At 53.0% G+C, this 25055-nt stretch overlaps 1 protein-coding gene and 1 non-coding gene across 2 annotated transcripts in view; both read left to right on the forward strand.

Moving 5' to 3' along the window:
- The window catches only part of LOC127207961 (kinesin-like protein KIF1C), a 26531-nt gene extending 2215 nt beyond the window's left edge, over positions 1-24316 (forward strand). Inside the window, exons 3-14 of the mRNA XM_051167302.1 lie at positions 543-656; positions 817-967; positions 2722-2883; positions 3003-3082; positions 3174-3249; positions 12268-12347; positions 14249-14343; positions 19203-19286; positions 19696-19882; positions 19978-20050; positions 20933-21547; positions 23364-24316. Coding sequence (XP_051023259.1) covers positions 543-656; positions 817-967; positions 2722-2883; positions 3003-3082; positions 3174-3249; positions 12268-12347; positions 14249-14343; positions 19203-19286; positions 19696-19882; positions 19978-20050; positions 20933-21547; positions 23364-24041 — 2395 coding nt within the window. The 3' untranslated portion in view covers positions 24042-24316. The remainder of the gene's footprint in view (positions 1-542; positions 657-816; positions 968-2721; positions 2884-3002; positions 3083-3173; positions 3250-12267; positions 12348-14248; positions 14344-19202; positions 19287-19695; positions 19883-19977; positions 20051-20932; positions 21548-23363) is intronic.
- Positions 1863-1966, forward strand: LOC127208907 (U6 spliceosomal RNA). Its single transcript, XR_007833164.1, has one exon. It is a non-coding gene; the product is annotated as a U6 spliceosomal RNA (small nuclear RNA).
- Positions 24317-25055: the final 739 nt, after the last annotated feature.

The raw sequence follows: 25055 nt of genomic DNA on the forward strand, positions 1-25055 counted from the left end.
CTGGGTGAGGGGCACCTTCCCCTCTCTTCGCTAACCCTGCCTTCGTCCCACCTGACAGAGTTTCTTGCCCCTCTCAGAGCCTCTAATGTATTCAGTGGTGTCCCACTGTTTCTTGCCCTGACTAAGGAAGTTTCCTATGCTGACATCATGGCTACACCCGGCCATACCAGAAACCTCCCTGACCTCTTTATCCCTGCCCCCAAATACTGCGTCCATCTCCCTCCCACAGGCCTGTGACGGACTGCTCACAGTGCCTGACGTCCCCCCCTCACCTTTCCTACATGCCTGGATTTCATGATTGGCCGCACAGTGCTCAGCCTTGCCCTGCCTCAGACATTGGCCTCTCAGACCTTTGTGCTGGGGCGCTCTTGTTTCATAACCTAGTCTGACTTATTTATTTATTAGTTTGACATAGTTTATTAATTTGAGGCAGGGTCTCATGTGTCTCAGGCTGGCCTTGGACGCTCTCATCTTCTTTCCACATCCCGAGCCCTAGGGTTACGGTCAGGTACTAAGTCACTGAGTCCCATTGGTGACTCCAGCTCACCCATAGCTTTCCTGTCCTCTCCGTTCACAGGTGGAAACTCACGCACAGCCATGATTGCAGCCTTGAGCCCTGCTGACATAAATTATGAGGAGACGCTCAGCACGCTCAGGTGGGGTTTCAGCTTTGGCCAGGAGCTAAGGCTGGGTAGTCAGAAGGGGAGGGAGAGCCTCCAGCCCTGTCACAGTGTCTTGAGATCTGGGAGGGAGCAGGAAACAGACAGCAGAGTCCTCCCAGGCCTGCCTTCCCCACTTCCACCTTCCCTTGCCTAGGTATGCAGACCGCACCAAGCAGATCCGATGCAACGCCATCATCAACGAGGACCCCAATGCCCGGCTTATCCGAGAGCTGCAGGAGGAGGTGGCCCGCTTGCGGGAGCTGCTGATGGCTCAGGGACTCTCCGCCTCTGCCCTAGGAGGTAGGGCTGCCGGGAGAGACAGCCCAAGAAGGCCACTTAGCTCACCCTGTCTCTCCTCCTTTGCCTGTGCCCAGTCCTGGCATGTGGGAAGGTCCATTCACCATTGAACCCTTTTGCGTGTTCAGTGACATGGACACGCATCTGGAGAAGGAACCTATGTCTTTTGAAATTAGGGAGCTGGAACAGACGTAATTTCTCAGGGAGACTTAAGACAGGCTTCTAGCACTAAGAAAGTGGCTGGTGCAAGGAACATATAGCAGCAAGCCATGGGTTTATGGTTCACGTGGACATTTAGGAGTCACTGCAGGGCGTGTGTCTCAGAGGAGTTCATATAAAATGACACGGTCTTTTTTTCTTTTTTTTTTTTGTTTTGGATCACTGTATGTCCTTGACTTTTCTGTGGTTTAGTGATTCTCAACCTTCCTAATGCTGCAACCCTTTAGCACAGTTCCTCATGCTGTGGTGACCCCTTTACCACAGTCCCTCATGCTGTGGTGACCCCCAGCCACAAAATTATCTCTTTGCTACTTCATAACTGTACTTTACCTACTGTTGTAAATTGTAATGTAAATGTCTGATATTCAGAATATCTAATGTAGGGCTGCAAAGGGGTCTCAACCCACAGGTTGAGAACCACCGCTGCTGTAGCCCCTCCTATCCCAGGCTGTGTAGTGCAGGAGTTAAAGCCATGGGCCACCTTGCCTATCTGTCTTCTGTTGTTTTGAGACAAGGTCCCATTCCGCAGTCAAGGTCACCATGCACTCACTGTCCTCCTGCCTCAGCACATTTGTGTCACTATGCCTGGAAATATCAGAGTTTTACTCAACTATCACTTAATAGTCAACCGCAGGGTGGCTTCTAACATGGTGCTCGGCCCCACTGGTGAGAGCTAATGTCCACGTGCTCACTTCAGTAGCACGTGGACTAAAATCGGGACCGTACAGAGATCAGCACGGCCCCTGCTCAAGGGTGACACTCAGCTCCACGAAGTGTTCCATATGTTTTTAAAATGTGTTTATTTTCTGTGCGTTGGTGTTTTTGCCTACTTGTATGTCTATATGAAGGCGTCTGAATTCCCTCACACTGGATTTTGCAGACAGTTGTGAGCTGTCATGTGGATGCTGGGAATCAAACCCAGGTCCTTTGGAAGAGCTGCCGGTGTCTTAACCGCTGAGCCATCTCTCCAGCTTCCTTGTTCGATATTTGTAACAGGAAAACAAAACAAACTACCAAAAGAGGAGAGAGAGAGAGAGAAAAAAAAGAGAGATAAGGAATTATTGCCCATGTGGGAAGATCCATAATCCATGTTCTTGCATCAGGCTCACACGATGTTCAGTCTTGAGGTCCATCTCACTGAGGCTGGAGTGCTAAGGGGCTGAGGGACCCGTGAGAGGATGAGAATCTTCCTGGGACGAGAAGGGGATGAGGTAGACAAGTTGTCTTGCTAAAGGAAAAAGTGTGGCATCTTATCCCAGGAGCAGAGCTGAGAGCCAGGTGCACACAGTGCGGATGTCTTGAGCTCAGCACAGCTAAGAGCTTTCTGATGGTAGAAGTGGAGAGAACCAGCCCCTGCTTCACCTCATGCAGGAGTGAGGCTCCCCGTGCCTGGGGTCTCAGCTGCGCTCTCGCCACTTAGGAGGGCCACCGCCCTGGTGGCAGGTTGCCCAGATGTCTTGTGTGGTTTTCCCTGACCCTCTCGGCTTTCTCTTGTCTCTGGCCAGTTTCATCTGAGCCCCCTCTACTTCTCCCTTCCAGGCCTGAAGTGGAAGAGGGGAGTCCTGGAGGGGCTCTGCCTGCTGTGTCTGTGTCTGCCCCAGCTTCACCCTCATCTCCTCCTCCACATAATGGGGAGCTGGAGCCCTCATTCTCCCCCAGTGCTGAGCCCCAGATTGGGCCTGAGGAGGCCATGGAGAGGCTGCAGGTAGGAAGGGCTGACACTCCAGGTGCTGCTCCACAGAACCACGGCCACAGCGGACGACGGGGAGTCTGTGGCGGGTGTCGGTCCTGACCTTTGGCCTTCCGTTGTCCTACCGCCCTCAGGAGACAGAGAAGATTATAGCGGAGCTGAATGAGACCTGGGAGGAGAAGCTCCGGAAGACAGAAGCCCTGAGAATGGAGAGGTCTGCGGGGCCGGGGTGGGCCGTGGCAGCTCTGCAGGGAAAGGCACTGGGCGGTGCGAGAAGGCTGACGTTGCCTTTCCCTTGCTCACAGAGAGGCACTGCTGGCCGAGATGGGCGTGGCTGTCCGGGAGGATGGCGGTACCGTGGGTGTCTTCTCTCCAAAAAAGGTGTGTAAGGGGTTGGACAAAAAGGCCTGGAGAGCTTTCTGGATGCCTGAAGAGGACGGTTGGATGTGGGCGGTGTGGTGGACACACTATAACCCTTTGCTCTGTGGCTCGGACTTGTCCCTTCATTTCTCTTTTCATTTCCCATACCTTCTGTCAGTGTTGTCTGCCTGCCTCTGCCTTCTCCACTCATCAGACAGTCAGCTGGAGGGTTCCGTGCTTACGTAATGCTTGTGGCCAGTGACTGTAGGGTCCATTGAAGGTGACAGTTGCCACCCTTGGGGGACTGCAAAGCTGCGTAAAGCCCAGCTCTTCACATACATGTGTGTAGGAGGGTATGCGTAGAGTTGATCTCACTTGGAGAAAGGTTCCTTCAGGAGAGAGGAGGAGCCAGGAAGCATTGGTGCATATGCCGTCTGTCTGCTTGAAAAGTTTCTTTGATAAGGCTAACTAGGGAAGACGACTGGAACAAAGATGGAGGGGCCATGTGAGGCATTTAGAGGGTGAGAGGGTTGGTCTTCAGCTGAAGCATCCTTGTGGCCTAGAGATGTCTATCAGCTAGATTTTTTAGGAAGATGGCTTGCAAAGTGGAGCTTGAAAGGTAGACAGGACTTGGCTAGAGATGGGTAGGGATAATGTGAGGCTAAACAAAGTGTTTTAGGCACAGTGGGCTGTGGTGACAGTAGCAGGTGCTCAGTAGAGCTTTGCTGAGGAGGAAAGAAGCAAGGCAAGAGTGACGGTCAGGCCCAAGTGGGCACAGAAACAGTGCTTAAAAAACTTCACCACCTGGCACGAGACTGATGAGTGAGAAGGAACGCTGGTCGTAGACAGCATAGCAGCCGGATGTGGTGGCCTGTGCCTGTAATCCCAGCACCTGAGGGCTGGGTGGCAGAGGTAGGAGGAGCTCAAGGGCAGGGGCAGCCTGGGCTACATATTTTAAATTGAATGTGAAGCTGCACGTGGTGGCGCACGCCTTCAATCCCAGCACTCGGGAGGCAGAGGCAGGCAGATCGCTGCGAGTTCGAGGCCAGCCTGGTCTACAGAGTGTGTGGGACAGCCAAGGCTACACGGAGAAACCCTGTCTCAAAAAGCAAACAAACAAACAAACAAAAAATAGCGTGAGCATTATAGTAAGAGCCTGTTTCAAAACAAAACCACCAACAAACAAAAAACAGGCTGGCAGGGTGTAGTAGTAGCACACACCTTTAATCTCAGCAGTCTGAGTTCAAAGCCAGCGCCGCCTACCTAGTGAGTTTCAAGCTAGTCAGAGCCACATTGTGAGACATCTCTCAGATAAGGAGTTGTTCTAGTTCAGTGGTAGAATATTTGCCTAGAACCCTCAAGGTCCTGGGTTCAATTCTCAGCAGGAAAGAAGAGACAGAGATTTGGGGGTAGGGGTGGGGGACTTACACAAAAAACAAGCCAGCATGGCTGACTGGTATGTGCTGATGGAGGGATGCTGTGGAAACCAGTTTGATGGGAGCAGGAACTTCCAGTCCAACCAGGATGGCAGCCTGGCCTGTCCACGGTACAGAGCAGGCTAGGATGGGGCCCTAAGTCAGATACTCCGCTGTGCCTCGGCAGGCGACTGGAAAGAGGCTTTATTTCATTTTGAGATGTTAAGACCATCTAGAAAATTCAGCAGTCAGGAATCACTGAGCCTTTAATTACACATTTGTATGCACACATAACATTACTCTTTCTTTGTTTCTTTGTTTCTTTCTTTCTTGTTTTGGTTTCAAGACAGTTTCTCTGTGTAGCCTTGGCTGTCCTGGACTTGCTTTGTCGACCAGGCTGACCTCAAACTCACAGCTATCCGCCTGCCTCTGCCTCCCGAGTGCGGTCAGTGCTCTTAACACTTGAGCCATCTATTCGGCCTGACCTCATTGCCTCATTCTTTTTTCAGTGTGTTATTTGTGTCTCCACACACATGCGTGCACGGGTGCCGAGTGTGGAGGTCAGAGGGTAGCTTGCAGGTGTCCACTGTCGCCGTCCACCATGTGCTGCTGGGCCTTGAATTCAGATTGTCAGGCCTGGCAGCAAGCACCATTCCTTGCGGAGGCATCTTGTTGTTCCCACCCTACCCCTTAAGTTTAGAATTTATTATTGTGTGGGGTCACGCACAAAATACGTGTGGGGAGCATGCGTGCTGCTGCGCTCATGTGGAGGTCAGGCGGCGGCTCCATGTAGTTCTCGTCTCCTTCCAGCTTTCCATGGTGTCCTTGTTTCATTTCTGTTGCTGTAAGAAGCATCCTGGCCAAAAGCCACGTAGGCAAGGGAAGGGTTTCTGTGGCCTGCAATTCCACGTTATTACCCACCACTGTGAGTCAAGCAGGAGCCCACCCTGCTCACATCATCCACAGTGAGGAGCACAGGCCGTGGCCCCGCTTGTGTTCTGCTAGTGTCTGCCTCTCTTCTGTCTTACGTCAGAGTCAGAGAATGGAGCCACAGTGAGCCAGGACTTCTTGTGTCAGCTAACCCTCAAGATGGCTCCCCCACAGACTTGACTGCAGGCCTGCCTGACCAGATCATCCTCATTCAGGTTCACTTCCTGGCACCTGCATCTGTCAGGTTTGCAGTTAAATCTAACCAGGACCTGCCTCAGGGGCTCTGACTTAGGTTGCCAGCCTTGGACAACAAGCAGCTTTACTGAACCACGTCGCCGGCCCTAACTTCATTCTTTTTGTTGTTTGTTTGTTTGTTTTTCGAGACAGTGTTTCTCTGTGTATCCTTGGCTGCCCTGGACTCACTTTGTAGACCAGGCTGGCCTCGAACTCACAGAGATCTTCCTGCCCCTGCCTCCCGAGTGCTGGGATTAAAGGCATGTGCCACCACGCCCGGCTTTTTATTTGTTTTTTCAGACAGGGTTCCCCTGTGTAGCCTTGGCTGTCCTGGACTCACTTTGTAGACCAGGCTGGCCTCTAACTCACAGCGATCCGCCTGCCTCTGCCTCCCAAGTGCTGGGATTAAAGGTATGCACCACCACGCCCAACCCCAAGAATTTATTCTTACTTATTCATGTTAATTAATTAATTATGTGAGGATGCACTAGTGCCACAGCGTTTGTGTGAAGGTCAGAGGACAACACTCAGAAGTCAGTTCTCCCTTTCTACCTCTGGGTCACAGGAACTGAGCTCAGATCCTCAGGCCTGGTAGCAAGTGCCCTCACCTGCTGAGCCACCGAGCAGGTCTACTGGTGTGAAAATTTAGAACCGCAGCTGGGTGTGGCAGGGAATGTCTGTGATCCCAAAATATGGGAGACTATTGTAAATTTGAGCTTGAGGTAGCCTGGACTACACAGTGACTTGGAGTAGCCTGGACTACACAGTGACTTCTAGGCAAGTCTAAGTCTCTGTCTCAAAAATATCTAAAATAAACACATAAAGAAAAAAAATTTTTTTTAAAGATAAGGCCAACTTGAAAGGCTTAGGGAACAAAATTAAAAGAGATAGGGAGAGCCAGGTGTGGTGGCGCATGCCTATAATCTTGGCAGTCAGGGAGGCAAAGGCAGGGGGATCACTGTCTACAAAGCGAGCCCAGGATAGCCAGGGCTACACAGAAACCCTGTCTGGGGGCGGGGTTGGGAGATAGGGTGGGAAGGACATGGCTTAGTCAGTGAACTACTTGCCACACAGGCATGAGGAACTGACTGAGTTTGGATCTCTGACAACCATGTAAAAACTAGGGGCAGCAGCGTGAGCCTGAAACACCAAACTGTGTATCCTTGGCTGCCCTGGACTCACTTTGTAGACCAGGCTGGTCTTGAATTCACAAGAGATCTTCCTGCCCCTGCCTCCCGAGTGCTGGGATTAAAAGTGTGTGCCACCACACCCAGCTAAGAGCCCGCATGGCCGGCTAAGAGCCAGCATGCCCGGCTGAAACTTCTTAATATAGACCAGGCTAACTGAATCACAGAAATCCACCTGCCTCGTCTCATGGGTTCTGGGATTAAAAATATGTGCCACTGTCCTCTTTTATTTTTGTTTATTTGGTTTTTTTTTGAAGTGTGGGGATTGAACTCATGACATTAATGTGCTAGTGCAAGCGTGAGCTTGTGTGTGAGTGTGAGCGTGTGTGTGTGTGTGTGCGCGTGTTGTGTGTGTGTGTGTGTGTACACATTTGTACAGGCAGGTGCCCTGGTGGAGGCCAGATGTCACTGACTTTCTCAGTCACTTCTCTACTTTGTTTCTTTGTTTGTGGCATGCTCTGGGTAAATGTAGAACTCTGATATAAAGACTGGCTGGCCAGGCACCCAAGGATCCGCATGTGTTCTTTCTCCCTCAGCAGTTTTGGTGTTACAGGCTCACGCTGCTGCCCCTAGTTTTACATGGTTGTCGGAGATCCAAACTCAGTCAGTTCCTCATGCCTGTGTGGCAAGTAGTTCACTGACTAAGCCATGTCCTTCCCACCCTATCTCCCAACCCGCCCCCAGACAGGGTTTCTCTGTGTAGCCCTGGCTATCCTGGGCTCGCTTTGTAGACAGTGATCCCCCTGCCTTTGCCTCCCTGACTGCCAAGATTATAGGCATGCGCCACCATACCTGGCTCTCCCTATCTCTTTTAATTTTGTTCCCTAAGCCTTTCAAGTTGGCCTTATCTTTAAAAAAAAATTTTTTCTTATGTTTATTTTAGATTTTTTTTTTTTTTTTTTGGTTTTTTCGAGACAGGGTTTCTCTGTGTAGCCTTGACTGTCCTGGACTCACTTTGTAGACCAGGCTGGCCTCGAACTCACAGCGATCCGCCTCCCTCTGCCTCCCGAGTGCTGGGATTAAAGGCATGCGCCACCACGCCCCGGCCCTCTTATTTATATTTTTGAGACGAGAGACTTAGACTTGCCTAGAAGTCACTGTGTAGTCCAGGCTACTCCAAGTCACTGTGTGTCCAGGCTACCTCAAGCTCAAATTTACAATAGTCTCCCATATTTTGGGATCACAGACATTCCCTGCCACACCCAGCTGCGGTTCTAATATTTTCACCAGTAGACCTGCTCGGTGGCTCAGCAGGTGAGGGCACTTGCTACCAGGCCTGAGGATCTGAGCTCAGTTCCTGTGACCCAGAGGTAGAAAGAGAGAACTGACTTCTGAGTGTTGTCCTCTGACCTTCACACAAACGCTGGCACTAGTGCATTCTCACTAATTAATTAATTAACATGAATAAGTAAGAATAAATTTTGGGGTTGGGCATGGTGGTGCACGCCTTTAGTCCCAGCACTCGGGAGGCAGAGGCAGGCGGATCGCTGTGAGTTAGAGGCCAGCCTGGTCTACAAAGTGAGTCCAGGATGGCCAAGGCTACACAGAGAAACCCTGTCTCAACCCCCCCCCAAAAAAAGAAAAACCAAATAAAAGAATAAATTTTTGAGTTATGTCACTGAAGTGTCCTGAGGCGCTTATATTCAGAGCCACCTGTAAGAGGCCCATTGCTCTTCAGCCCTCCGGCCCAACTCTTGCCTTTGTTGTTGGTTTTTTATGGTTTTGCGTGTTGTTGAGGTTTCACAAAGTAGCTCAGGCTGGAGGAGAGCTTGCTATAGCCCAGGCTGCTAGTGTTGAACTCACTGTGTCGTTAACGTTAGCGTCAGCTCCGCATCCGTCTTCCTCCACCTCCTAGGTGTGACAGATACAGCCATGGTCACCGTGCCTGGCCTCCTGCGTCCTGTTCAGTACTCTTTGTTGGTCAGACTTTGTCAGTGCAGTAGGCGAACAGGAGTCTTGGGATTGTTTGCGCTTCCCTAAGGTTGCGGGATGAACATGTCTCAGATGATAGAAGGACAGGACAGCTGTTGGACTTCCTGGCACAACGGGTTTGGTAGAGCTACCATGACATGGGAATGGTTAGATGGGGGGTTGGATACAGCCAGGGAACGCCTCCTCTTGCTGGGACCCCATTACCAAGCCCCAGGCCTTCCTAAGTCACTGATTCTCAAGTCTGAGCGTCCTTCTCAAGGGCTAATGTTGGGCATGGGGCGCGGGACCTCCCAGCCTCGCCGGGCGGGTTGGCTCCTTGCTTATCTGCTCCGTACCTAGGCCTCTAGATACGGTTTCATTTGAACAAAGAGTCCCTGGGCTGAGAGCAGAAATTGAAAAGCACTGCCCCAAATCATGTCCCCTCTCCCTAGGGACGGATCGCTTGCTGCTTCCACAGCCCATCAGTGTCTGCCAGTCCCGGGACAGCTCTGACACTGTAGTGTAGGAAGGAGACGAGTGCCCCTTGAGGCAGATTTGGCAGCAGCCGTTGTGAGATGCCTGAGGAGAAGCGGGCAGATATTGTGGGTGCAATCCTGGGCTCACGCTGCAGAGTGGGTCCCAGGGACATCCTGGGCCTCTGTGTCTGCCTGTGTCCCCTCTGTGCCCTGTGCTTCCTGGCCTCCGTGCTTCTGCCAAACTTTCTCCCTCTGAAACCTCTTCCTTCTGCATGCCAGTGCCTTCCTTGTCCCCCAAGCCTTCCTTGTCCCCCAAGATGCACCCCACACTGCCCTCCCACGAAGACCCCCAGAGCCTGAGTCCCCCTAGTTGACCTTTGTTTCTCTTTGCATGTGACTCGCTGCAGAACAGTGGGTTGCTCAACTCCCTGCGAACAAATCAAAGAACAAATAATCCAAGCCCAGGTGTGAGGAAGTCAGCAGTTTCCATGGGGCCCTCCCCCTCCCCGCTTTGATTTGAAACGGCCTCACTGTGTAGCTTTAGATGGTTTGGAACTCACTGTGTAGACCGGGCTGGCCTCTTCCTCCTGAGTGCTGGGATTAAAGGCCCAGGTCACTTTTCCCACCTGTAATGAGTAGTGTTGCCACACCAATTTCTGCCTCCCTGAGTTGACTGTGGTTGCCGTGACTGGATCTGACTCATCTCTGTCCCACCCAGACCGTCCCTGAGGAGAGTTAGAAGCCTGAAGCAAACCCTTGTATAACGAAGGCTCCCTTGGTTGGAGGGCTTGGGAGGGCTTCATGGAAGTGACATTTGGGACAGACCCAGAGGACCATGAACTACGTGATTGTGGCAGATGGGAGTGTGGGTGGAGATGGCAAGTAGGTGTGTGTGTGTGAAAACACGGTCGGGGCTAGCAGCTCCCGCGGCATCCAGGCGTGCAGAAGGCCTGGTGTGTGTGTGTGTGTGTGTGTGTGTGGTGTGTGTGTGTGGAAACACGGTCGGGGCCAGCAGCTCCTGCGGCATCCAGGCGTGCAGAAGGCCTGTCTCTGGATCGCTCAGCAGTACACTGAGCAGGAGCACAGCGTTGGGGGAAAGACCCTCAAAGGGGGCTTGGACGTGAGCGCTGGGACTATGATGAGGAGGCCTGGGAAGCCAGAATGCAGAGCAGAGCTAACGTCACATGGGAGTGTCCACTGAGAGGTCTCTGGGAAACAGTGATCTGACCATCAAGCAGTGTGGATTGGAGGCTGCGAACCTTAAACTCATACGGGTCTGAAGAGGGATGGTGCAAGGGGTTGTGGGCCCAGGCTGCATGTCCGTGCAAAGCAGCTGGATGGCCAGCCAGGCACTAAGGTAGCCAGAGGCCAAGAAGGAGTTGGGGTGGTTGTGGTCCGGGAGGCTGTGGGCTAGAGTAAGTGGTCTTGGCCCTGGGTGAACAGGCTCAGGGAAGGAAGTGGCGGGGTAGGTAAGGAGTCTGCTGCAAGAAACACATTTTCTTCTTTTGTTTTGTTTTGTTTGTTTACAGGCAGGGCCATGCTATGTACTCCAGGCTGTCCTGGAACTTGTAGCTCTCTTGCCTCTGTGCTGGAGTTATAGGTATATACATCATGCTTGACTTCTGCTTGATTTTCTTTTTTAAAAATTTATTTATTACATACACAGTGTTCTACCTCCATATACACCTGCACATCAGAGTGGACACCAGATCTCATTATAGATGGTTGTGAACCACCATGTGGTTGCTGGGAATTGAACTCAGGACCTCTGGAAGAACAGACAATGCTCTTAACCACCGAGCCATCTCTCCAGCCCTTCCTGTTTGATTTTAAGATGGAAAGTGACACTTAGTTTTTTAATTATTAAAAGTAACACAGAGCCGGGCATGGTAGAGCACGCCTTTAATCCCAGCACTTGAGAGGCAGAGGCAGGCGGATCGCTGTGAGTTCAAGGCCAGCCTAGTGTACAAAGCGAGTCCAGGACAGCCAAGGCTACACAGAGAAACTCTGTCTCGGGGGGGTGAGGGGTGGGAGTAACCCATGCTCACAGAAATTTAAGGTGTAGCAAAAGGCAGAGTGTACCAGTCTTCTGACTTCACACCTTCTCTTTCTCTCCAGAAGTTACAAGGTAGAGTCTGTGGGAAGACATGATGGATTAGGGACACAAAGATAACAGTGGTGCTGGTGGAATCCAAGGCTTCCAGCCAGAGTCTGCTGTGTTGAGGCACCTACAGAGAGACAGGCTTTAGGACAGGTTCCTGGCTGGGAGGGGTAGGGGTGGGTGGTAAGGATGGTGTTTGTTTGTAGACAGGGTTTCTCTGTGTGGCCTTGGCTGTCCTGGACTCCCTTTGTAGACCAGGCTGGCCTTGAACTCACAGCGATCCGCCTGCCTCTGCCTCCCTGATGCTGGGGTTACAGGTGTGCGCCACCGTGCCCCTCATGGGGATGGCTTTTTAGGTCTAGTTGTGAGTGGAGGGTCCTTGTGTAAGAGTTGGGAACTGGGGCTGGAGAGATGGCTCAGTGGTTAAAAGCGCCGCCTGCTCTTCCAGAGGTCCTGAGTTCAATTCCCAGCAACCACATGGTGGCTCACAACCATCTCTGATGTGATCTGATGTTCTTCTGGCCTGCAGATGTACATGCAGGCAGAACACTGTATACATAATAATAAATAAATAAATCTTTAAAGAAAAAAGAGTTGGGAACTAGAGACTCACCTTGGGGTGGCGTGAGGGTAGAGAGCGTCCCACCAGTGAAGGCAGGATGAGCAGTGGGGCAGTGCCAGAACCAGAGAGCTGTCCACTCATGCTTCCAGGCTCTTCTCTGTGGTCAGCCAGGGTGGTCATCCTGAGCCTTTAGCCCTGACCACTTCTCCCTCTTTCCCTGCAGACTCCACACCTGGTAAATCTGAATGAGGACCCCTTAATGTCTGAATGTCTTCTCTATCACATCAAAGATGGTGTCACCAGGTAAGTAGACTCCTCCCTCCCCTCTTTGGGTATGGCTGCAAAGGAACAGCCGTTGGGACTCTCTTGTTTCGGTAGCCACGGACAACTCCAGATCTTTGGACAGCTGCCGCCCTGATTGCTCTTTCAGCCTTTTTTCTTCTGATAGGTTTTTTCTTTCTTTCTTTCTTTCTTTCTTTTTTTTTTTTTTTCTTTTTTGGGTTTTCAAGACAGGGTTTCTCTGTGTATACTTGGCTGTCCTGGACTCATTTTGTAGACCAGGCTGGCCTCAAACTCAGAGATCTGCCTACCTCTACCTCCCAAGTCCTGGGATTAAAGGGGTGCGCCACCACGCCCAGCTCTTTTCAAAGATTTTATTTTCATTCATGTGCATGTGTCTGCATCAGTGGACGCCACATGTGTACAGGAGCCCACAGAGACCACGAGGGCGTTGGGTCCCCTGGCACTGGAGTGGTGAGCCGTTGTGAGCTGCCTGACGTGTGGTGCTGGGAACCAAATTTAGGTCATCTATAAGAGCAGCACGTGCAGCCGGGTGGTGGCCCACACCTTTAATCCCAGAACTCGGGAGGCAGAGGCAGGCGGATCTCTGGGTTCAGGGCCAGCCTGGTCTACCGAGTGAGTTCCAGGACAGCAAAGACTACACAGAGAAACCCTGTCTCCAAAAACCAAAAACAACAACAAAGCAAAACAACAGCAAAAGCAGCACAGGTGCACGTCCCATGCTCTTTCTCATGCACCGAGCCCTCCCACCAGCCCTGCCCCTGTCTTGAGACGTGGTCTTGCTTTGTGGCCCAGGTTAGCCTCATATCCCAAACCCTCATGTGTCAGCCTCCCAGACACTGAGATTACAGGTGTGTGTGCCTAACTCCTTTCCCATCTTGACAAACTGTCGAGACCCCCAGATCAGCAACCAGTCTTCAGTTTGGCGAAGGGATGGTGTTCCTTGGCACCATGGTGGGCATGGCTCCCAGGGAAGAATGCTCACTGTGGCAGAAGAACTGATGGGAAACAGACTGCTGCTTTCTTAGCCTCCAGCACCGTTCCTTTGCAGCCTCGCTGAGACCCTGGGGAAGGGAAAAGGAGACCTGGCCTGGCCCCATGCTGCGATGACCAGTGCCTGCATTGAAGGCTCCAGGGTCGGGCCAGGCAGCTAAGAAAACCCCAGGGCTCAGACTTGCTGCAGCTAGAGGCATGAGCGTGCCCATCCACACCAGGCTGGCCTTGGCTGCAGCTAGAGGCATGAGCGTGCCCGTCCGCACCAGGCTGGCCTTGGCTGCAGCTAGAGGCATGAGCGTGCCCGTCCGCACCAGGCTGGCCTTGGCTGCAGCTAGAGGCATGAGTGTGCCCGTCCACACCAGGCTGGCCTTGGCTGCAGCTAGAGGCATAAGGCGGTTTAAGGATCAGGCTTCAGCATTGCTTAGCTTGTCATCTTGACAAGTTCCCATCATCCCTGGGCCCCAGTCCTTGTCTGTAAAGTGAGAACGACACTAGACTCACACTTGGATGGGCTTACTCAGGAGGCGGCACGCTTAAAAACAAAACACGCTTAGAAACAAACACACTTAGAAACACGCTTAAAAATGTTGCCGAGTGGAGAGTGGGGTCTGACTTTCACACGTACTCTGGTGCCTCATATTTGACCACATCCCCTGGGTAGGGAGACCTGGTGGCACTCAGAGGAAGGATAGCAGGTTACCAAGAAGAGACTTGATACCCTATGAGCATATACAGGGGAGGAGGTCCCCCTCAGGAACAGTCATAGAGGAGGGGATTAAGGGGAAAATGGGAGGGAGGGAGGAATGGGAGGATACAAGGGATGGGATAACCATTGAGATGTAATATGAATAAATTAATTAAAAAGAAAAGAAAAGAAAAAAAGAAAATGTTGGCTATTGCTCCCCCAGGGTTGGCCAGGTGGATGTGGACATCAAGTTGACTGGACAGTTCATCCAGGAACAACACTGTCTCTTCCGCAGCATCCCCCAGCCTGATGGAGAAGGTAATGGCGGGGAGGGAAGCGTGGAGTGGCTAAGGTGGAGAGGGACCCTGTGTTCCACACACGGAGTGAGCCACACAGGGAGGGGTGCGTGCTCCCCCTCCACAGCTCACGCGTGAATTGTGTGCTCAGCTGGGGAACAAGTGGACAGTCTTGAGATGCCACAGTAGCACATTGCTGTACGTTGGAGAGTGGGCTCCGGTGATGAGGAGATAGGCGTGGTGCCTTTCTCCATTTTCTGCTCCCTTAGCGCTGTGGTTATTGTGTTTGAGCAATGTGCTTGTTTCACTTGGTTGGTTGGTTGGTCTTTTTGAGACAGGGTTTCTCTGGGTAGCCTGGACTGTCCTGGACTTGCTTTGTAGATCAGGCTGGCCTCAAACTCACAGCAATCCACCTGCCTCTGCATCCCTGAGTGCTGAGATTAAAGGCGTGCACTGTCACGCCTGGCTCTCTGTATTTGTTTCAATGGGATATCTGAATTTGTCTCTTTGGAAAACCTGGGTTGATATAGCTATAGTGACAAAGGTTTCTGAGAACTAAATGACCTAGGTGTCTCTGTGGTTTCAAAGCTTTTGGGAACTTTACCCCGTAATAGAGCGGCAAAGCTTTTAGGAATCCCAGGTTCTAGTGGCGCAAGCCTTTAATCTGAGTACTCGGGAGGCAGAGGCAGGAGAATCTCTGTGATTGCCAGGTTAGCCAGGTCTATATCGCAAGTTCCAGGGTAGCCAGGGCCACAAAGAGCCTCATCTAAAAAACAGAATCAACCAAACAAAAAGACCCCAGGTACTGAGAGTGACAGCTTATTTGACCTGTCAACAAAAACACTGTACAGTTTAGAGTGTTTTGTGCTGTCAGGGATTGAAGCAGGCTTCAGCTACATGGCTACTGGGCTAGTGCTGTAAAGCTGAGCCCTGGGCACAACTGCTGAGTCCGTGGCTGTCCCTGCACCCCTCACGCTGTAAAGCTGAGCCCTGGGATGAACGGTGAGTCCATGGCCGTCCCTGCACCCCCCCTCCCCCACGCTGTAAAGCTGAGCCGTGGGCAGGACCACTGAGTCCGTGGCCGTCCCTGCACCCCCCCCCCACGCTCTAAAGCTGAGCCGTGGGCAGGACCACTGAGTCCGTGGCCGTCCCTGCACCCCCCCCCACGCTGTAAAGCTGAGCCGTGGGCAGGACCACTGAGTCCGTGGCCGTCCCTGCACACACACCCCCACGCTGTAAAGCTGAGCCGTGGGCAGGACCACTGAGTCCGTGGCCGTCCCTGCACACACACCCCCCCACGCTGTAAAGCTGAGCCGTGGGCAGGACCACTGAGTCCGTGGCCATCCCTGCACCCCCCCCCCACGCTCTAAAGCTGAGCCCTGGGCACAACTGCTGAGTCCATGGCCGTCCCTGCACCCCCATGCTGTAAAGCTGAGCCCTGGGCAGGACCACTGAGTCCGTGGCCGTCCCTGCACCCCCCACTCTGCCATTTTCTGTTTGCTTTAGGTTCTCTGTGTACCGATTGACCTTAATGTGTTAATTCTATTGCCTTGGCTTTCTAAAAACTGGGCTCAGAGGCTCCATACCTGGCTTCCAGCACCTTCTGTGTATGAGTATGACTGGTGTGTGTGTTTACATGGGGATGTTTATGTGCGTGTTCAGACTGTCGAGGCCAGAGATTGACGTCAGTTGTCCTTCTTCATCACTTTCCCACCTTCTTTTTTGGCATATGGTGGCTCAGTGAGCCTGAAAGCTTGATGACACAGCTGCACTGGGTGGCCAGCGAGCTCCCCTTCTCTGCTTCTCCCAGCCCTCTGGTTGCACTGTGCATCACCACAGCCAGCTCTCAGAGGCGCTGGGAATACAGAACTCAGGTCCGCATGCTTGTGCAGCAGGCACTTAGAATTAGCCAGGTATGTGCACTGGCCTGTAGTCACAGCTGCTTGGGAGGCCCAGGAGTTGGGTGCCAGCCTAGGCAGTGTGTAGAGACCATTTTTTTAAAAAAGGAAAAAAGAAGAAAAACTGTCGTGTGACTGACAGCTCAGGTTTAAGACATTTGGTGTTGGTTTGGTTCAGGGTCAGCCGATTGACACCGTCATTCTGGTCTGGTTCAGGTCCCCAGTGCTGAGCAAGTGCTTCCTGCAACTGGGGCTGAGAGCTGTTGAATCAGTCCAGATCAGTGAGCTAGTGCCAAGTCCCTGTTCTGTGGTTGTCTCAGGCCATAGGCTTGGGAAGGAAGATGTTCAAGTGTGTGAGGCCTTGTGGGCAAGCCCATATCTAGGAGTGCCTGTTGTGTTGGAAAAGGTGACAGACATTGCACGTCCAAGACTGTGATCTAAGGGCTGGAGAGGTGGCTCAGCGGTTAAGAGCACTGCCTGCTCTTCCAAAGGACCCTGGTTCAATTCCTAGCACCCACATGGTAGCTCACAACTGTCTGTAACTCCAAGATCTGACACCCCTGCACCAATACATGCACATAAATAAATTAAATAAATATTTTTAAAAAAGACTGATGTAAATCATAGAAAAAAAAAACCCAAACAAAACAGTGTTTTTGTGCCCCAAAGGGTAGGCTGGAAAGTCTCACAGCAGCCTTAAGGCTTGACCAGAGACTGCAGAGACCATGCAGGCACCGAGGACACGCAGTACTTACATACTGACCATTTATTTTTCTCTTTGAATTGTTTTCACTCAACTCACAGGTAACAGAGCTGAGATGCCCAGGTACTGGATCCCAGCACAGATTCACGGTTGCAGGGGCTGTGCCCTTGGCTGCTGGATCCCTGACGCTTCTAGAACTAGGGAAAGAGGCTTGGGGCTGTAGCTGGGTGCAGGTGCCTCGCAGTGTATATGAAGTTAGGAGTCTGAGTTTCAGAATGCACACAGCTGAGCATCACGGCACCTGGTCCCATTGCTTTCTGTAACACCACTCCTGGTCCCATTCTTTAGATAAATCTTTAGACTATCTAAAATAGTTAGAATTGCCCTGGGGTGGTGGCCCACAACTTTAATCCCAGCACTCGGGAGGCAGAGGCAGGCGGATCGCTGTGAGTTGGAGGCCAGCCTGGTCTACAAAGCAAGTCCAAGACAGCTAAGGCTACATAGCCTGTCTTGAAAAACCAAATAAATAAATAAATAAATAATTTTAAATTGTTAGAATTGCCAGGGGTGGTGGCGCATACCTTTAGTCCCAGTACTTGGGAGGCAGAGGCAGGTGGGTCTCTGTGACTTTGAGGCCAGCCTGGTCTACAGAAGGAGTTCAAGGACAGCCAAGGCTACACAGAGAAACAAACAACCTAGTTAAAATATCCTGTTTAAGATTGTATTTTTGTGTGAGTGTGTATGTGTGTGTGCATGCGTGCAACTAACTCATCAGGCATGGCAGCCAGTGACTGTATCTGCTGAGCCATGTTCGCTGGCCTTAAGTTACCCTGTTCGTCACCTTCCTTGCCAGTCAGGTCAGGTCTGTGAGAGCAGGGCTTTGGGGTTTTTAGCACGTAGTAGGAATATAGTGTTCGGGAAATTAATGGATATGTATTGTTGGGAGTAAGTAAAAGTACGATAGGCTGCCCTTGCCGCTCCTGTTGCTGCCCTGGGTCATGCAGTAATGCCCAGCCTTCTCTGCCCATAGACATCTCAGTCATCGTCACACCTCAGCTGGGAATTTCCAGCCTCACGGGAATCCTGCCTGTCCTCTGCCCTTAGCTGAGCATCCTCCCTCTGCACCAGCAGTAGACATGGAGCCTTTCTCTGTCTGATGCTATAATCCATCGTAGTTTCCATGTTTCTTGATTACTTTTAGTATGAGCAAATACAAAATTAGGGCTGAGAGCCAGGTTTTGGTGGTGCATCATTAATCACAGCATTTAGAAGGCAGAGGCAGGTAGATCACTGTGAGTTTGAGGCCAGCCTGGTGTACAGAGTAAGAGTTCCAGGACAACACAATGAGACCATGACTCAAAAATAATAATAAATAAGTCATGTTTGCATATATCAGTGGAAACAGGTTGTTGTTCTTCTTCCTCTTCCTCTCCTCTCTTTTCTCTTCCTCCTCCTCTCTCGGTTTTTCTACACATGGTTTCTCTGTGGAACAGCCCAGGCTGTCCTGGACTCACTTGTAGACCAGGCTGGTCTCGAACTCACAGAGATCCACCTGCTTCTGCCTCCTGAGTGCTGGGATTAAAGGCGTGTGCCACCACGCCCAGCTAAATACCACTTCTTAAGGGGGCTGCTTTTCTGTTCTTGTGCCCCTGCAAGCAACAGGCTCAGAGATGGACAGATGTTTGGCCTGGGTTTTAGTGTTTTGAAGCAAGGTCTTACCATGTAGCCCAGGCTGAGCTCAAGCTCAGTATGTAGTTCAGGCTAGCTAATGTCAGACTTGCGGCAATCCTTCTGCCCTCAGCCTCCTGAACAAAGTGGTGGGCATGTTTGTTTGTGGTACCACCTCTGGCTCGGGTCAGGCTGACTTTACTTTATCCTGTGTTGGCTGGGACTTGTGAAGATGAATCAGATGGCAGCCATTTGCAAGATGCATTAAACAGTGTGCCCACTGGAGGCACGGGCCTGGCTGGCTGAGGTCTTAAGACAAGTGGGATAGACAGAAGTGGCAGGGCTCAGTCGATCACCTGTGATCAGAGAAGTTCTGAGAGTGGTCATTTCTGAGCTGTGGTTAGGGGGCATGGTGGTGGGTCAGTAGGCGCTGCTGCAGAGGCTTCTGGGAGTCCTGGTGGGTCTCTAACCTTTCTTCTCTTCCTGTGCTGCCGCCAGAGGGGCTGTGGCGCCCCTGCAGGTACTGGGTGGATCTGCTGGTGCATGTGTGCTGTGGGGGGAGACAGGGTGGGGATGCACTGTAGTGACCTCTCCTTCTTTCCATCCCCTCAGTGGTGGTCACACTGGAGCCTTGTGGAGGAGCTGAGACCTATGTCAATGGAAAGCTCGTGACAGAGCCACTGGTGCTGAAGTCAGGTACGCAGAGGCTGGGGACATAGCTCAGAGGCAGAGTGCAAGGCCCTGGGTTCAGTTCCCAGCAACACACACACACACACACACACACACACAACACACACACACACACACACACACCCCGATGTGTTGCAGAGTATAGGGGAGGAACTTGGGATAGCTCAGAAAGAGCCCAGGGACAGGAGGGGACCGGCAGAAAAGGCTAGGGAGTGAAGTCTTGGTTTCCCTTGCTTCCCTGTGGCTATGAGGAATGGATGCCATGTCCTCCAGAAGTCCACCTTAGCGAGCAAGCAAGACGTGTGCAGACGCTGACCGCTTCAGCTTTGGGCCGGCAGGCCATGGGCGTCAGGTCCCTGGAAGCAGGGGCCTGGGGAGAGTGAGCTGGTCTACTCTTCCCTCGTCCCCTTTCCAGGAAACAGGATCGTGATGGGCAAGAACCACGTGTTCCGCTTCAATCACCCGGAGCAGGCTCGGCAGGAGCGAGAGCGCGGGGTGCCCCCACCCCCAGGGCCTCCCTCGGAGCCGGTGGACTGGAACTTCGCTCAGAAGGAGCTGCTGGAGCAGCAAGGCATAGACATCAAGCTGGAGATGGAGAAGAGGTGCGAGGTCCCCACGGGCTCTGCAGGCCCCACGACCCCAGCTTTCTCCTGTTGGTCACGCCTCACGGCTTCTCCTTCCCTCTGTCTGACCCCAGGCTGCAGGACTTGGAGAACCAGTACCGGAAAGAGAAGGAAGAGGCTGACCTTCTGTTGGAGCAGCAGCGGCTGGTGAGGGGCGGCTGGGGCCTAGAGGGGGCACAGCGGGGTGGGCGGGGCCTGGAGGGGCACAGCGGGGTGGGCGGGGCCTGGAGGGGCACAGCGGGGTGGGCGGGGCTTGGAGGGGCACGGCTGGGTGGGCGGGGCCTGGAGGGGGCACAGCTGGGTCGGCGGGGCCTGGAGGGGGCAGGCAGGCAAAGAGATGTGAATTAGAAGGAACCTGGCCGCGGTCAGAGACTAGCACTCTTCCAGTTGATGAGGCTCCCAGACTCCAGTGACTCTGGGCCTCCTAGGTCACCCTCAAGGACTATCATTCACATAAGATTGTTCCTTCAATGGACTCTTAAGTCTTTAGCTTCAGCCCGGTGGTGGTGATGGCGCACGCCTTCGATCCCAGCACTCGGGAGGCGGAGGCAGGCAGATTACTGTGAGTTTGAGGCCGGCCTGGTCTACAGAGCGAGTCTCCGACAGCCAAGGCTACACAGAGAAATCTTGTCTCCAAAAACAAACAAGTCTTTAACCTTATCCTGAGAGTAATACATACTCATTTGCTGCATAATGACAGTGCTGTCCATGACAGGGGTGGTCCCTTGAGATCACATCATATCATATGACGGGTAGGTGGAGTGGCAGTCTGTAACACTCACACAGTGATAAACTCACTTTAGGACATGTGACCCTGCATGCTCAAAACCCCAGACTCAGTTGGCTGTTATTGCCTAGACCTGCCAGCAGCGGCTCTAAGTGCTTAGCTGTCCAGACCAGTCCCCGAAAGGTGCACAGTTCCTGAGAGCGCTAACAGGTCTCCAGTCCAGGTGTATTAGCAGGGTGTCTCCCATGTCTTGATACAAGGATGGCCTCTGGGTGTCCTCTTTTCCTTCTCTCTGGCCCCAGTATGCAGACTCTGACAGCGGGGAGGACTCCGACAAGCGCTCCTGTGAGGAAAGCTGGCGGCTGATTTCCTCCTTGCGAGAGCAGCTGCCCCCTACCACAGTCCAGACCATTGTCAAGCGCTGTGGCCTGCCCAGCAGTGGCAAGCGCAGGGCCCCTCGCAGAGTTTATCAGATCCCTCAGCGGCGGCGGCTGCAAGGCAAAGACCCCCGATGGACCACCATGGCTGACCTGAAGATGCAAGCCGTCAAGGAGATATGTTATGAGGTGGCTCTGGCTGACTTCCGTCATGGCCGAGCAGAAATTGAGGCCCTGGCTGCTCTCAAGATGAGGGAGCTGTGCCGAACCTACGGCAAGCCAGAGGGCCCTGGAGATGCCTGGAGAGCTGTGGCCAGGGATGTCTGGGATACTGTGGGTGAAGAGGAAGGAGGCGGTGGTGGCGGCGGTGGCGGTGAGGAAGGAGCCCGAGGGGCAGAGGTGGAGGACCTGCGAGCTCACATTGACAAGCTGACAGGAATTCTTCAGGAAGTGAAGCTGCAGAACAGTAGCAAGGACCGAGAGCTGCAGGCACTGCGGGACCGGATGCTCCGCATGGAGAGGGTCATCCCCCTGACCCAGGTAGGGAGGCCTGCTGGCCACTTCTTCCTCCCTTTCTTGCTTGTCTTTTAGGGCCCTTCAGCCCCCGTCACAGCCCAGCTTCCTTCTCTGTCTTTTGAAAAGGCTTTTTGAACTTCAGTGGGTTTGTTTTTGTTTTTGTGCAGTTTATGAGTCACATGCTTCACAGTGTCCAGGATAATACTAAAGCCCACATGGCTGGAGAGATGACTCAGCCCTTAAGCTGCTCTTTCAGAGGACCAGAGTTTGGTTCCCAGCATCCACTCGGTAGCATATAGTTGTCCAGAACTCCAGTGCCCTCTTCTGCTCTGCAGGCACTGCACACACATGGTACATAAACATACATGCAGGCAAATAAAAAATAAATAGCTGGTTATGGTGGTGCACGCCTTTAATCCCAGCACTCGGGAGGCAGAGGTAGGCGGATTGCTGTGAGTTCGAGACCAGCCTGGTCTACAAAGCGAGTCCAGGACAGCCAAGGCTACACAGAGAAACCCTGTCTCGAAAAACCAACCAAACAAATAAATAAAAAGATTATCTAGGCTTCAGTTGGTAAATACTTGCCTCCTAAACATCAGGATCTGACCACATCAGGACCCACATAAAAACTCGGGGTGCAGTGGCACACACTTACAGTCCTAGTGCTGTAGGCAAGAGAGAGTAGAGACAGGCAAAACCCTGGAGTTGGCTGGCCAGCCCCCTACTCTCCTCTGTGAGTTCTAGTGCAGTAAGGGACCCCATTGAAAAAACAAGGTAGATGTACCTGAGGAGGACACCCAGGTTATCTTCTGCCCCACACACACGCGCACACATACTCAAACCTGCACGAAATCACTCACAGTACAGCTTCTGGACTAGACATGCCTATGGTCCCAGCCCTTGGGAGGTAGACACAGGAGGATCAGCAGTTCAAGTCCAGCCTGAGCTATGAAGTAGACTCTGATATCCGCCAACCCCACATACCAACTCTGTATCTTTGGTGATCTGTGTCTGAGAAGCTCCCAAGGTGTTTCTGAGCCACCCATGGAGAGCACACAGTGGTCACTCAAAGCCTGTTCCTGTGTGCATATGACTGCCCTTCCTTCTGATCACTCTGGTAGAGACTGGATGGCGATAGTGTCCTCTCCAGGGACACTTTGATGTATTCCTTCAACACACACATTTGAGTATCTACCATGTGTCCCGTAGCTAATGTGCCAGCCACTGGGGTTGCCTTACAACATGTTCTGCTCTGTGCCAGCCACCTAGGGACACCACAGACAGTTGTAGTTACGACTTGAGGTTACTAAAGGCTTCATCTCCAGTGTGGCCTCTAGCCCTGTCCCCTCACTTGCTCCACTCCAGCCTCTTCAGCTTGCTGGCCATGCTCAAAGCCACCTGCTGGTCCATTTGCTTCCCTGGTCTTCCGTTCAGCAGCTGTACTGCTTGCTTTCACTGAAGTATGGACTTCTCTGAATTCAAGCCGCCCTTAGCTGGCTGCCTGTGCTGCCCTACTCTGCTCTCAGCCTGAAGTGGACACACTCAGTGCTTACATTTGGTAGCAGGTGCTACTATTACTGCGTCAGTATACAGGTGGGGCTCCTGAGAAAGATGGATAACAAGCAGAGAGCGGCCACAGAGCTAAGAAGTGGCAGACAGGACTGAACTCATGTCATGTAGTGGGGGGGCCCATGCTTCAGCCACTGTGGTAGCTTCTCTATCTCCCAACCGTCTCCACCCCCACCCCCTCGCAGCATGGTTCTTCACATGTGCTCCTTGAATCCGTATGCCCTCAGGACTCAGTCTCCCCACAAATCTTTTCTCCTATTCCCTCTGCCAGGATCTTGAGGATGATAACGAAGAATCTGGTATGGTCACCTGGGCCCCACCCGAGGGGTCAGAGGCAGTGGAGGAGGCCGTGCGCAGTGACCACTCAGCAGCTGTCCGGCCCTCCTCGCCACCCCTGTCCAGCTGGGAGCGGGTGTCCAGGCTGATGGAAGAAGACCCTGCCTTCCGCCGCGGCCGCCTTCGCTGGCTCAAGCAGGAGCAGCTGCGGCTGCAGGCGCTGCAGGGCTCTGGGGGCCGGGGCGGGGGGCTGCGCAGGCCTCCAGCCCGCTTCGTGCCGCCCCACGACTGCAAGCTGCGCTTCCCCTTCAAGAGCAATCCTCAGCACAGGGAGTCCTGGCCCGGGGTGGGGGGTGGAGAGGCCCCAGCCCCCCAACCCCCTGAAGAGGCCACTGCCCCGCCGGCTCCCCCTGCCCGCAGGCCTCCAAGCCCCCGAAGGCCCCACCGTCCTCGCAGGAACTCCCTGGATGGAGGGAGCCGGTCTCGGGGAGGGGGTTCGACACAACCGGAACCCCAGCACTTCCAATCGAAAAAGCACAACTATTATCCCCAGCAACCCCAGCCTTACCCACCGCAGCGGCCAGGGCCCCGCTACCCACCGTACACCACCCCTCCACGCATGAGACGGCAACGCTCGGCCCCTGACCTCAAAGAGAGCGGGGCCGCCGTGTGAGTCCCACATGCAGGGCAGACACAGGGCCTGGGGGGCCCTGGCTAGGAGGAAGGTGCCTGACATGCTGCTTCCCCAAGAAGCCCTGGGGCGGAGAGGCCAGAGAGCAAGAGACAGAAGGTCCGAGTAGGTGACAGAAGATGCCGAGAGTGAGCTGGAGGCTGAGGGAAGGAAGAGGGCGTGGAGTTGCCTGGAGCAAACCAAAGTCAAGGAGAGCCACAGGAAGTTGCCTTGGGGCCACCCGTTGCAGGGGGGAGTCCCACAAACGCTGCTATGGGTGGGTGGGTGGGCTAGGGTCTGCATAGCCAGTGTTTGACTTTCTTTTTGAGTGGGTGCACAGAGGGGAGAGAACCGAGAGTGAGGTGGGTTCTCCTCCCCGGCTCTTGTCCGTCTGTCTGTCTGTCTGTCTGTCTGTGGTGGGTTTCTGTTTGCAGGGAGGTGTGGTGAATCCTAAGTCATTCCCTTCCCTTCCCAGGCCTCCTGCTGTACTTAGGGGACCTGTCTGGTTTGGCTGGAGCCCCACTGGATTGTGGGGCATCTCAATAAAGGGTAGCAACCAGGGAGCTTGTGGCTGGCTGGGTTTTGGTAGAGGTACAGGTTGTGTGAGTAAAATGCGTCATTTTACAAAGAGTGTCCTCACGTCATTTCTGCACGTGTGTGTCCAGGCCATCAACCACCCTGAGCAGGCAAAAGGTTGCCGTCCTGTTTCTGGAATTTAAAAACCTGTTCCCTCTCTGCAGGGTGCATAGCCTGTTTTTTCATTTCTGTTTACTCTGGGTCTCTGCCCAGGTCCTGTACTCTCCGTGTCCTTGACAGAGGTGGGCGGGGGGATGGTGGAGGTCTTTCAGCCCATCAGTGCCTAGGTGGAGGGTTTGGGGTTCTACCTCACCTCACTTGTTTGAAAGGTCTCCTAAGCAGCTCTCTCTAGGTTGTGAGTGTTGATCAGGATTCCTGCATCTGCTCGGTAGTTTCGTTTTCCTTAGATTTACCTTTCGCAGGCCACATCAGCCTCCTGAA

Source organism: Acomys russatus, chromosome 25 (genome assembly GCF_903995435.1).
Source record: "Acomys russatus chromosome 25, mAcoRus1.1, whole genome shotgun sequence".
NCBI lineage: Eukaryota > Metazoa > Chordata > Mammalia > Rodentia > Muridae > Acomys > Acomys russatus.